Below are 13,367 nucleotides of genomic sequence, written 5' to 3' on the forward strand. Positions count from 1 at the left end.
TACACACAGGCACAGATCTTTGCGTTCAGACACCAACTTTATTTCTTTTTGCACGTCACGACCGACACAGTCTGACAGCTGTCGGACACAGCTGATCTCCTCTCCCTCCGCTCCTCTCTCGTCTCACTATAAAGGGTAAGGAAAGCATCATCAGTTCAAAACGCCATCAGCTGTTTTCACCTGTGTTTCCAGCACCGCCCCGTTGAGCTCACCGCACCGCCCCTCCCCTGCAGCCGCGCCCGGGACCACACCTCCGCCACACCATGAAAATGTTTATTTTTTCCGGGTCATATATTGTGTTCCCAGATGAATCTTGAACAGCACATATAGTTGTTTTTTCTTTATTTATTTTTAGCTGGTTCACTAGAAATTGACTGGATTTATTACCATGTTCATAACTTTGTAAGCGTAGTCTATGTACTAAGAATTTTGTTTTTTTTTATTAATTACCTCATTTAATTCTACTTTTGGTTTGTGTATTTTGCTCACTGTTTCCTGATCTTTGTGTAACACGTAGGCTTCTTCTAGGGATTTGACGTTTTTTTTCTAATTCCTTAATATTTTTATTTGCTTCTTTCTTTTTATGTGATGAGAAAGAAATTATTTAACCTCTCATCACAGCTTTCCCTGGTTCCCATAGAACAGAAGCTGATGTTCCGGGAGTGTCATTGAAGTCTAAATATAGAGTCCATTCTTTCCCGGGTGAGGTGTTCCGGGCATGTCCCACCGGGGGAAGCCCCGGGGCAGACCCAGGACACACCCAGGACACACGGGAGAGATTATATCTCTGGGCTGGCCTGGGAATGCCCTGGTGTTCCCCTGGACAAGCTCAAGGAGGTGGCTAGGGAGAGGGAGATCTGGGCTTTTCTACTTAGGCTGCTGCCCCCACAACCTGGTCCCAGATACAGCGGAAGAAGATGGATTGATGGTGGATGGATGGCAGCTTTAAATTGCCCTTTATTAATACATGTTTTTTATTACTAAGTATAATGGAATGCAGAAATTTTGATGGCTGGTTCTTTTTGTTGAGTTCCAGTTTTCTGGTGGGGGCTTGGGGGAATTGAAAACTATTGAAAAATAACTCGGAATCATGTTGTGTTATTGTGAAAGGTGGTTTTCTGTTTATTTACTTTACTCCAAATTAAATATTATTGGATTGAATAAACCAAAAAACAAATAAAAAATAATAATTTTAAAAAGCTTATCTTCAAAAGTAAAATTTCAAACTATTTAACAGAAAAAAGTTGTAAATAAAGAGATTTTTGAAATAAAATTATTTTTTGAAAACTTTTGTTTTTGCATTGAATTTGTACAATTCCAGCTTAATGTTGCAATAATTGCAAGTACTAGAAGCTCTGATACACTATGATTGATTTTTGTTCATTAAATATTTTTTGGTGTTCTTCTCAGGCTTGAACAATATGATAAAACACTTGGGAGCAAATATACACATTATTAGACCAAAGCTGGAGGCCAGAATTGCAAAAATCTCCACAACTACAGTGAATTTCCCAGGGGAGCTGACATATGCTGGGATAAATGTGATCCAGACAGTACAGAATATCAACATGCTGAAGGTGATAAACTTGGCTTCATTGAAATTATCAGGTAATTTGCGGGCTAAGACTGCTAAAACAAAGCAAAAGGCAGCCAGTATGCCTAAGTATCCAAGCACAGCCCAGAAGCCAGCAGCAGAGCCTAATGCACATTCCAATATGATTTTCTCCTTGTACATGGTTAGATTTTTTATTGGAAAGGGAGGGCTCACTACTATCCAAACAGTACATATTAAAACTTGAATAAAGGTGAAAGACACAACAGTCATTCTTTGCTGTGGAGGACCAAACCATTTCATGACATTACTACCTGGAAGTGTCACTTTAAAAGCCATTAAAACCACTATAGTTTTCCCAAGTACACAGGAGATACAGAGTACAAAGGTGATCCCAAATGCAGTGTGACGCAGCATGCAGGACCACTCAGATGGTGCTCCAATGAAAGTTAATGAACATAAGAAACACAGAGTCAGTGAGATGAGCAGCAGGAAGCTCAGCTCAGAGTTGTTGGCCCTGACAATTGGAGTTTTCCTGTGACAAACGAATACAGCCGCAATTATAATGGTCAGACAGGCACCAAGAACTGAGAATGTAGCCAGGATAATTCCTAGGAGGTCTTGAAAGGAAAGATACTCTACAGGCTTAGGGATGCAAGTGTCTCTCTTTGCGTTTGGCCAGAATTCTTTTTGACAAGGTAAACAATCAGTCGAATCTGGATAAAAAACAAATAAATACAACATTTTCTTGATTTTCATATATACACAATGAAACATTTTAAATGCATGGCAATCATTTCTCTTTACCTGTGCTATTACTGATCTCCCCCTCAGGACATGCTATACAGTCATAGCAGCAGATGGGTTTTCCTTTCTGTAACACTTTACGAGTTCCTGGAGGACAACTGTCCGTGCACACTGACACTGGCACCTGTCAAAGACAGAAAGGTTATATAATAAACGTAAATATTTACTATGCAGCTGTAATCATTGTTTACTAAAGTTTGACTGCTTACTTTCATGCTACCCTCCATCCAGGTAATGTTTTTGTCGATCTGGAATTCCTGGCCCACGGGCCGTGATGCATCGTACAGCCCTACAGCCACTATCTCAGTCATGCCGTTTTCACTTTTCTGCCAGTTAACCAGTTCATAAATAGCCACAGGATCCCCATTAGCATCAAATGACACATCATAGCCATTTCGGGAAAAATTTACTTTCTTCAGCTCAATTAAAATCTGAAAAGACGAAATTAGGTATAATGGGAGGGGAAAGGAAAAAAAATCGTGCAATATTCCAATAACAAATATTAATATTACATATCAACTCATATTGCAGTTGATGAAAGACACTGGCATCAACATATTTATTTCTTCTGACCTGTTTGGACTCTAACTTGGTTAACTTGTCACAGTTTGCAGTGCCATTTATTTCCTGGCACACTGCATTATGGATGGCATGTGCTACTGCATAGACAGCCTTGTACACCATGTTAGTAACTCTGAGCTGTGATGTGTCAGTGGACTGGTTTTGCAGATTCTGTATGTCTTCATTTCCATCACATACTTTCTTCTTTACAGTGGCATCTAAAAATTACAAAAAGGGCAAACAATCACACGAGTGCTTCTGATTGGCTGAGGAAGAATAAAGTAGTTTACCATGGCCCTTTCTCAATTCTGAAGTACACGAGTCCGTACTCATGTTCTCTGCGAGTCCGGACTTGCCGAGAACGCACGGGAGTATGGACTTGCTGAGAACACGAGAATGCAAGCACGGACTCGCGATTTGTACAGTTGGAACACCAGCGTACTTGATGATATCACAGGTCCGGAGTTTTTACTGCCGTCCCCTTTTAATTTAACTGTGATTAACCCTCTGGGGTCGATGGATGCGCCGGCGCGTCAAAATCACATGACCAATTTAAGACGACACAGCAACAAAATGCAGCGACCCAGAGTCTCCATTTCAACGTGGGTCTAAAGTGCGGACTTCAAACTATATACCAGTTTTTAAATGGCCACGTAAAACCAGAGTTATGATAACAAATACACACAATTTTTTTTTCTGATCAAAACAGTGGTGTTTCCAGCGGGAAGAAACTGTAAAAACGGTGTTTTCTACAGACAGCGCCAGCAATCATTCCAGTGTAAACGCTATCCCCACATGGAAAACAGGACTGGTAGAACTCCTGTTGTCAGAACGCAGGGTTTAGGCCTGTGGTGTTCTCCTATAATAATAATAATAATAATGGATTGGATTTATATAGCGCTTTTCAAGGCACCCAAAGCGCTTTACAATGCCACTATTCATTCACTCTCGCATTCACACAGTGGTGGAGGCAAGCTACGGTTGTAGCCACAGCTGCCCTGGGGCAGACTGACAGAAGCGAGGGTGCCATATTGCGCCATAGCCACTTTACCCTACTGCCTTCTGGTGTTGGCCAGAGGGCGAACACCAATAGGCGGTTGAAATTTTTTTCTGAGTTTAGATCAATTGTGCTAATATAGTATGCCAAAATGAAAAAATAACTCCATTTTCAGATATTTGAGGTTGTGCTGAAAATAATGAGAGCAAACAAGGCAAGATAAACAATTTTTAAAAGTAAGATATAGAGGTAAAATCAAAAGTAGACAAAAACGGCCAATTACACCCTGGACCCCAGAGGGTTAATATGTTATGTTATGAAGCTTAACACTAATCTCAGCTAAACCGATTTACTCAGGAACAAATAAAACACTGAAATAAACCAAACATTAACATTTCGAAGTTATCTAAGAGATTTATATATCATATTTAACCTGAGTAGCGAAAGACTGCGGGGGGGTCAAAACGATGGGCCAGGAGTCCGTTGTTCTTGCCAACTCTAGTGATCCTCGACCTCCCAGTCTGCTATGGAGCTGGTGGGTAACAGGCATCTCTGAAAACGTCGGAGCACGTTTGGAAATATTTGATATCTTGATAAGTCGAGCAGATATTTGAAGCTTACACATCTACATTCTCTCTTGAAAATAAATTAGTTTGTTTTGTGACCCAGAAAGAGTAATAATTAAAAGTTTTTAGCCACGCTCCGCCATTGCTGCGTTTGGGTTTTCAGTGAAATGTATTCTGGGATATTTAGCTATACCAAGTACACACAAGTCACCACCAATGCATGCTCGATAAAAAAGGCGGAGCGAGAACACATCCGCAATCACAATCTTGGCTTGATGCGTACTTCGAATTGGAACAGTATTTGGTCTCCCACTGGTAACGTATCATGACTACACGAGAACGCCCCATGACTACTTTATTCAAAAAGCTCTATATCATCATGGAGGTATCTGGTGATGAATCAAACTACACATGACCAATTTAAGATGACACAGCAACAAGATGCTATGTCAACCCTGAGTCTCCAATTTTTGTTTTAAAAGTGTGAACTTCAAAGTATGTGTCAGTTTTAAATTGTGTTGATAGGCCACGTAAAACCAGAGTTACGATAACAAATACACACAATGTTTTTTTTTTCCTGAATATTGTTGTTATGTTTACTGCAGGAAAAAAAAACAGTGTTTTCTAAGGAAAGCGCTCAAAAGCAGACTATTCTTGCGATCAAAAAAAGAAAAAAGAAAAGAAAAAAACACCTATTTGGTGGAAAAATGTGCCATGTCGACCACTCAGAAGATGATATGACAAAATGGCTTTGGTTGTTCAGGAAGAGGGGGAAAACGTCAGCGAGAAAGCGAAAGACAGAGCGAGTTTTGAGATGCAAGACATTAGCATGTTAGGAGAGTGTAGTAAGTGTGTCGTGCAGTCAAACATTTAGTTTTGTGTGTCAGAACAATGAGGCAACTGCTAAATGTTGCAGTTGCTGCCAAAACGCCACCAAAGGCAGCTTGAAATGTAAACGCTGGTCGAAGACACGAGGGGTGATACACCTCCTGCTTTCAGGCCTGCAGCTATCAGGCTTGTGATGTTCTTCTTTATGTTAGAGTGGACAGAAATAATTTTTAGGAGTAGCAAAAATAATTTGCATGTTATCTTATTTAATGCAGAACACCTGATTGTTCTTTAAGTACTTTGAATTGGTTATTTAAAAACTAGGAGTCGGAATTTAACGTGTTAATTGCAATTAATTAATTTGAAAAAAACAACAACATACTAAAAAAAATTACGCATTTAATTGCACTTTGTATTCCAGGCAAAAGCTAACTTTTGTCAATGCACAATTTCCTGGTATATCGATTACACTGATGCACACATCAGAGCTACAAAGAATCAGAAGAAAGTGCATTGCTAGGAATGATCCTAGCAATGGATGGATGAAAGGCAAATTTAATTTAAAAAGACTACCCAACTGAAGGCTTGATGAAAGTGTGGTTTTGTGCAAACTGTGAAAAAGGAGTTTGCATATGTTGATTATTCCTTAATATACATCAGAGTTAAAGGGAATATAGTTTCGGATTTCTTGTAATATTACATTATGGCGGTTAATGGGTATACAAAAAAGGAAATAGGCCTGGAATGGGAACAAAGAATTGAAGTGCAGGGCAGGAGGACAATCAACACCCTCCCCCAGGGCAGGAAGCAAGAGCTACTGAGCGTGAGGGGCAGACAAAGGGCAAATGGACACTACCTTAAAAGGAGATGGGGGTCAGGGTGTCAACACCTCTGGAAACTGTACCACTTTTTTTTCTATTGTGGGCATGTTTACTGTAGGGGGAAGGAGACCAGAGGTTATAACTGTAACTGCTGTGTGGAATTCTTTAGATCACCCTTCAGAATAGGACTGCATTGGATGCAGTGTGCTGATCTCCAGATGCATCTGTAAGAATAATGGGTAATAAAAGGATTGTGTAAAACATGGAAACGTGATCTCTACCAGGACCAAAAGAATCGCAGAGACTGGCGTTGTCTCAACACATACCACCGAAGCACTTCATGTTACCATCTAAATGCAAAACATTTTGCTAGCAGTCTGAGCACCAACAAAAGGTGATGGCAGCCCAAACTTGATGAAATGTTAGTCATTTCATCAAGGACTAAAATTAGTAAGTCAACATTGGACAAACTTACAAATTCTCTTGCAAAATTGATTGCTCTGGACAGTAAACCACTATCAGTGGTAGAAGATAGGGGGTTAGAAAATGTACTACACTTAGCGTCAGGTGATCCAACTTTCCAACTGCTGTGCCAAAAGACTATTTCAAGTAAAATTCAACAGTTTTATGACACCGAAAAGCAAGCAAAATTAGACGCCTTATAGACAGCCCTGCTAATATGGAGGAACTACACCAGGAGCAAACAAGACTTTGGTTACAGCCAAACAAAAGCACAAGCTAGTCATTTTGACTCCACCAGAGCTGGTAAAACTCTAAAAGCTGGCGACTGTCCTTGAGCCATGCAAGTAAATCAAACTATTTTTTTAACTTTTTGTTACTGTTTCTTCAAAAAGCTCTATCCGTTCTTTAAGTCTGACGTTATTAGCCTTGTCTGGGCCCAAACTCCGCTGCATGTCCATAAGCCAAATGATCACTGCGGCATCACTGAGAGTTAAAAACTGTCTAAATACTTTCATCTGTAATAAAATGATCAGTGTGGCTGCTCTACCAGGTGTAGCAATTAAGTTAAACATCCAGGCATCCATGAAAACGGAATTTCTTTTTGGTTCTTTAGCCGTCAGAATTGTTGTCTGAAGACCAACAAGGATACCCAATAGATTTATTTTGCCAAATGGATCATCTTGGCATTGCCGTATTGGTCCATTTGATCTACCTTTGTTTTTATTATTTATTTTATTTTATTTTCAGTTGTTACAGATGGGACAGACATAAGTGAGGGATACGAAAGGGAGAAACAAAGAGGAAGGAAAAGAAAAACAGAAGGGGAGAAGAAAAACAGAAGGGGAGTTAACGGGAGAAAACGGAATTTCTTAAACTTAATGGAGTTAGAAGTTAGCAAGGAGTTAGCTCGCTAGTTTCCATCTAAATATAATATAGCCTGTCCTGACTGAGAGATTTCTGAAACAAATTAAGATGTACAGCTCTGCTATCACTTCTGACATAAATGAAGACAGAAAAGTAAACAGCAGTGGCGTTTGTAGGGTTACTTTAGTTTGGCTAGCTGATATATAACTGATATATAACAATGAGCTAAGTGATCTCTAGCGACACAGCTATGTAAGCACGATATAAACAGTAAAGGTGGAGGATGAACGCTAACTTCTTTCCACTCGATAAAAATTGCCGTGAGGATTCTCGATGGTTAGAGACAAATGCAGTCGCATGGCAGGATGCTGTAAACGGACCAAACTTAAGTCAAGAGAACAACTGAGATAATTCATCCACAATCCGAGGTTAGTCATTAATATACTGCTGCATGGGCTGGGCTGTAGTTGCATTGTAAGGTTTTAAAAATTGAGCTTTAGCGTTAATAAAAACCGAGAGAGGGCGACAGTGATTTTTAGGGGCTTTTTGAGAATAAATAGAACCAGATACAAAGCATTAAAACGTTAAAAACACAAAAGCAGGGTAGTTTGGGCCTGGAAGCAGGATTCATCACGTCATCACTTAAAGACCGGATATTTGACAGTTATTGTGTAGATTAATAATTACTTTCTTGAACTGTCTACTACAGGTGTGTGACTGAGCTTCTTGGAGGTGAGACATATGTCTCATGTTCAGGGGTTTATCTGTTTTCTGCCACCTGCATCACACCATGGAGGTCTCCGATGATGACTCAAACTACATGGTGAAATTTAAAACTACCTTCACAACGTGTAGCTACCCTCAACCATCTGTGGCCCAAGATAGGTACTGTGCTTGGCCACACTTTAAGGATTTAAAGTGTCTTGCAAGGAGGAGAGCGAGAAGAGGTTTGGACCAGCCTTGAGGCCGTGCTGCAGGAACAGTGTAAAGATAAAAACCTCAGCACAACCTCAGATGAAAAATTTCCTCTCTTCAGAAAAGAGGGACCACTGAGCAACAGACCAGTTCTTTTTTTCTTTAACCCAGGTAAGACGCTTCTGACATCTGTTGTTCAGGAGCAGCTTGACAAGAGGCATACGACATACAAAGCCCATGTCCAGGATCTGTCTTTGTATGGTGGCTCTTGAGGCACTAACTCTAACTAACTAACACTTTTGAATGGACTTTTTCCTGACAATCCTCTCCAGGCTGTGGTCATCCCTGCTGTTTGTGCACCATTTTATTGCACGCTTTTCCCTTACACATAACTTTTTATTAATGTGTTTTGATACAGCTCTTTGGAAACATCCAAGTTCTTTTGTAATGACTTTTTGAGGCTTTCCCCTCCTTATGAATGGTGTCGATGATGATTTTCTGCACAACTGTCAGGTCAGCAGTCTTCCCCATGAATGGGATTCCAACTGAACCAGACTGAGAGATAAAGTCTCAGGAACTCTTTGCAGGTGTTTTGAATTAATTAGCTGATTAGACATTAACACTTTGAGCCTATAGTATTGAACCATGTCACAATATCCTAATTTTCTGAGCTTTTGAATTTCGGGTTTTCATAAGATGTAAGTCATAATAATCAAACTTAAAACAAATAAAGGTTTGAAATTTCTCACTTTGCATGTAGTAAGTCTAAATCTTATATTACGTTCACCTTTTAAGTTGAATTACTGAAATAGATGAACTTTTGCATGATATTCAAATTTTTCGACTTACACCTGTATTATCTACTCACACTTGGTTACCATTAATAACTTTTCAATTAAAATAGGTCAACCAATGAAGCTACATCCGACATCAGCAGTTGATCAGATAATTTAAACCAAGAAAAATGTCTTACTTTTGGTCAGTGTGCAGTTAAATGCATCCTCCCAGAACTCAGTAAGCATTTGAGAAGAAGCCACTTGTGAGGGGGACAGATTCAGCAGGAAGTCTCTGAGACCTGGGATTCTAGACTTCGGAATCGCAAATCCAATGGCCCCAGCACAGAAACTGAACCTCGTTAATTCTGGGTTGGTTACCCATGATTCACTGCCTATCCACTGCCGGGGTGGGGAAGGCTCGTGTGATGTGAGCTCCTTCAACAGGATCTTCATGTCTCCAAAAGATGCAAATGCCACAACAACTACAGCTTTAGACCTGGAGAGACAATGTAATGCATTAGAAAAATGGTTTTAAATGTCTTCACATCATCAAACATTTATTTTACAAATAATTAAACAAGTCAATGCACAATAATTATCTCTGATGAGGAAACCTGCGGATAACATCTGCCACTCTCTGAATTCTGCTCTGTGGGTTTGTCCGATAGAAAGATACAGAGTATTCCACACAGATCCCCTCTTTCTGTGCTGCTTTTAGAAATGAAGCCATGCCATTATTTCCATAATCCGAATCTGAGCGAACAGCACCTATCCAAGTCCAGCCAAAGTATTTCACTAGCTTGACTAGTGCTTCAGCTTGAATCTGGTCACTGGGGACTGTTCTGAAAAAACTTGGGTACTGCTGCTTGTCAGACAAGCATGCACATGTGGCAAAGTGGCTAACCTAAACCAAAAGAAATAAAACAGTGTAACTTGGAAAATATCACAAACACAATTATCACATGGCATATTTTAAATACGAAAATTGACAGAAATTGGAAATTGGCATTTACCTGGGGAATGTTAAAAGACCTGATGACTTGGGACAAACTGATGGATGTCGTAGACCCCGAGCCACCAACAACAGCCATCACCATACCAGAATGTGAGCAATTGTTATCCGTGGAAAACACAGGGTCGAAGCTATTTAGAAACTGAAATGCCATATGCACTGCTACAGGCACTGATGCACATGAGTCATAGATCTGATACCCGAGCCTGATTCCAGGCAGCAGCTCTGTGCTGTTGTTAATCTCTTCTATGGCAAAAACCATTGTACGCGATGATTGCAGTTCACTGGTGATAATGCTGCAAATAGTTGTGTCACTGTTAGAATATAGACTGTAGATTTAGCTTAAGTTAAATGTTAAAAAATTAAAATAAAGAAAAAATCAACAACAGGATAATTTAAACAAATTTCATTTGTTTTCATTTCCTTTTAAATATAATTCCTTTCCTGTGTTTCCTTTATAAAACTGTTATTTAACATATTGTATAATTTCTGTTTTTTAAAACACAACAAATTTTTTATAAAGAATAAAAGACTATTTTTTACATTTTTTTAACACTATACAGAATCAATGTAGTTCCGTTGATCATAACACACATGAAAACATTTCTCTCCTCATACAGTCCAACATGTTTTTACACCTTCTTCTTCCCATTACTGACTTTCTTATTTACTAACCTTCCTTTGCATTTTGCAGGCTCAGGCATGCTGGTGTAGTCACTGTAAACTGTGTTCATGTAGACGTGAAGGGAAAAATCACCACCAATAACAAAGTCCCCATCCTTTGAAAATGCAGGTAGACGAGTGCTTCCCTGCAGCTTGCAGTTCAGAGAGGATGTCGTCATACCAGCTTGAGCTCCTATATGCCTAGTCATTTTTCTCATACCATCTAGACACACTGCAAAGGCAACAGCTGAGTTGAGGTGAAACAAACACACAGCCAATACCAGACCAATTACAAGAGCTGCTATCTCCATTTCCATCTAAAATTGTCTGTATATGGGCACACATTGTTTCCATTGGTTTATATAGGTCTTCAAACAAAGGGGTTTTGTCATCTTCTCACCTTCCTGAGAATATGTGGTCATGGATTAACCCTTACATAGTGTTGACATTCTAAGTCTTCAACAGTATGGTTTGACTGGGCCCAAGATTTCCCTCACAATAATTGGCTACAGCAAATGATACAATACAGCTTTATTTAATTTAGATTGGAACATCAACAGATTTTTAATCCTTAAGTAATGTTTCATAGAGTAGAAAGAGTGTATATTTTTGTTTTTGCACCAATTTTGGGGGGAGAAAAACATATATTATCACACACAATCTTATGCTGGTATACCTAAGACAGAAAAATATCATAGTATTAATAATTTAAATATATTTTTTGGAAAGTTTAAATTGCAAGAAAATTCTGGAATTGTGGACACTGGCGCCACCGGGCCCTCTGACCACCACCAGTAGGCAACGGGTGTGTCTTGCCCAAGGACACAACAAGCAAGACAGTCCAAGCCGGTGCTCGAACCGGCAACCTTCCGATTACAAGGCACAAAAGTCATTCATTAGTCTGCATTCAAAGCATTGGGAGGAAATGTTGCATATTTGGGATTTTTATGTGTTTCTTAACCTCACTAAAATGGCAGTTCAGGTGCTTCTCTGTTCTCACGACATTCCACTCAATCTTTGATAGCTGTTTTAATCTTAGTTAGCTCATAATAAACGGATTCTACTTTACTTAATGTTGCATTATTTTCTTACATTGTGGATGCTAGTCCTTGCACAAGTACTAGCAGACAGACGCGTAAGGTAATTGCATTTCCATAGCACATTTGTAGTCGTGATTACTAGTTGACCAAGTTATATTTTAAACATATGTTCATCCAGCACTTGGAGGACTTTGAGGAAACCCACTCAAGGTATTCTAGAGCAGTGGTCCCTAACCTTTTTTGTGCCACGCACCGGTTTATGTCCGAAAATATTTTTAAGGTGTCGCTGATGAATAGCAAAATAAAACCAGCACTGGTGCCAAAATAAAGAAGATTTATTCATAACACATGTGAAAAGACCCAGGGAGACAGAGTTAACAATACAAACAATACAAAAATAAAAACCCTGAAAGCCATAAATGTCACAACCGAGCCTCAAATCTTGCGCCCCGGTAACCAAATGACTCACGGACTGGCCCGGTGGCTGAGCACCGCTGTTCTAGAGTAATGTTTTAAAACACAACTAAACAATGGGGAAGACTGAGATAAAGTGAGCGATATTAAAATATGTGGTCCTCACGATAATTGAAAATGAGGCAGCATTACAATCAAAATGTGCAAACCAGGTTACTTACTTTTTTAGGTTATTTAGTTTAAATAATGCTTTCAGATCAATTGTATGCTCCATCAAATGTCATCTTATCATGGTGGATGGGGTTGAACACCTGAGAGTGAGCATCTGATAGCTGACCTTGCGTGAATGTGTGACGTAGGTTTTGATGCATTGTGCACTGGATGTTTATGGGGCATGGAATACCCAGGGGATAAGACTGACATTAGGTATGTAGCCCTGGCTACATAAATAGTTCATTTATTGAAGTAGTTCATTTATTTTGATGGTTAAATACAAATGTTCACTGTGTTCAAGAATGTATATAAAGGCCTGTAAGGTATGTGATGTGTGTTAGTGGTGGGTAGATCGATCCAAAAATCGATTGTATCAATACCAAGTCGGTATCGGATCGATACTAGCTTGATGAGATCGATTCTTTGCTTTAAGTTCTGCTCTTGTTTGCAATGCTGTGGTTTCGGCAAAGACGAAACAGCCAGGTCACCAGACACGCCGCTCCTGTGTAAGGAGAGCAGGCACACTTTGCTACCCCTCCCACCTCTTGTGTTTAGATGTTGCACTGTCACATGACGTGACCTAGACGCTTTGGGGGTTGTTAAGTTGTTTACGTATTATTTATATTTTCACCAGTTGTTGTTTTTGTTGTTGAGAATTTAAATTGTAATTTTTGCATTATATCCAATATCATTTTCATGCTTCTCAGCATCATTTATTCTTAAAACAATCACACAGTTGCTGTAACAGTACATTCAACAGCTGCAGCTCTCCCACTACCAGCTCTACACATCACCACCACCAACAACAACACAATCAGAGCACAGGTTTTAAGCCGGTGAGGCGTGATTGCTCCGCCACAATAATAAAGCATTTTC

The 13,367-nt window shown here is 39.6% G+C and overlaps 1 protein-coding gene across 2 annotated transcripts; it reads right to left on the reverse strand.

The window, feature by feature from the left end:
- Positions 1–1,363: 1,363 nt before the first annotated feature.
- Positions 1,364–10,441, reverse strand: LOC118455803 (extracellular calcium-sensing receptor-like). 2 transcript variants are annotated; one of them, XM_087851565.1, is made up of 8 exons: positions 10,163–10,441; positions 9,764–10,053; positions 9,347–9,645; positions 7,754–7,762; positions 2,933–3,117; positions 2,569–2,790; positions 2,360–2,483; positions 1,364–2,268 (listed from the first exon to the last, which is right to left on the reverse strand). In XM_087851565.1, the coding sequence occupies exons 1-8, from the start codon at positions 10,421–10,423 to the stop codon at positions 1,364–1,366; spliced, it is 2,295 nt and encodes a 764-aa protein (XP_087707691.1). In that variant the 5' UTR covers positions 10,424–10,441. The 2 variants fall into 2 exon arrangements, with proteins under 2 accessions (XP_087707691.1, XP_087707689.1); XM_087851563.1 differs by lacking the exon at positions 7,754–7,762 and having other exon boundaries at positions 2,933–3,138.
- Between the last annotated feature and the right edge of the window lie 2,926 nt (positions 10,442–13,367).

Source organism: Neolamprologus brichardi, chromosome 14 (genome assembly GCF_056152115.1).
Source record: "Neolamprologus brichardi isolate AB-2024 chromosome 14, ASM5615211v1, whole genome shotgun sequence".
Classification (NCBI taxonomy): domain Eukaryota; kingdom Metazoa; phylum Chordata; class Actinopteri; order Cichliformes; family Cichlidae; genus Neolamprologus; species Neolamprologus brichardi.

Excerpts from the sequence above, each read along its gene's own strand:
- LOC118455803 (XM_087851563.1), bottom strand. The coding sequence starts at position 10,423 with ATGGTTTTTGCCATAGAAGAGATTAACAACAGCACAGAGCTGCTGCCT. Across the intron at positions 9,646-9,763 it reads GTGGCAGATGTTATCCGCAG|GTCTAAAGCTGTAGTTGTTG; the intron begins GTTTCCTCATCA and ends TTGTCTCTCCAG. Across the intron at positions 2,269-2,359 it reads GGAGATCAGTAATAGCACAG|ATTCGACTGATTGTTTACCT; the intron begins GTAAAGAGAAAT and ends TTTTTTATCCAG.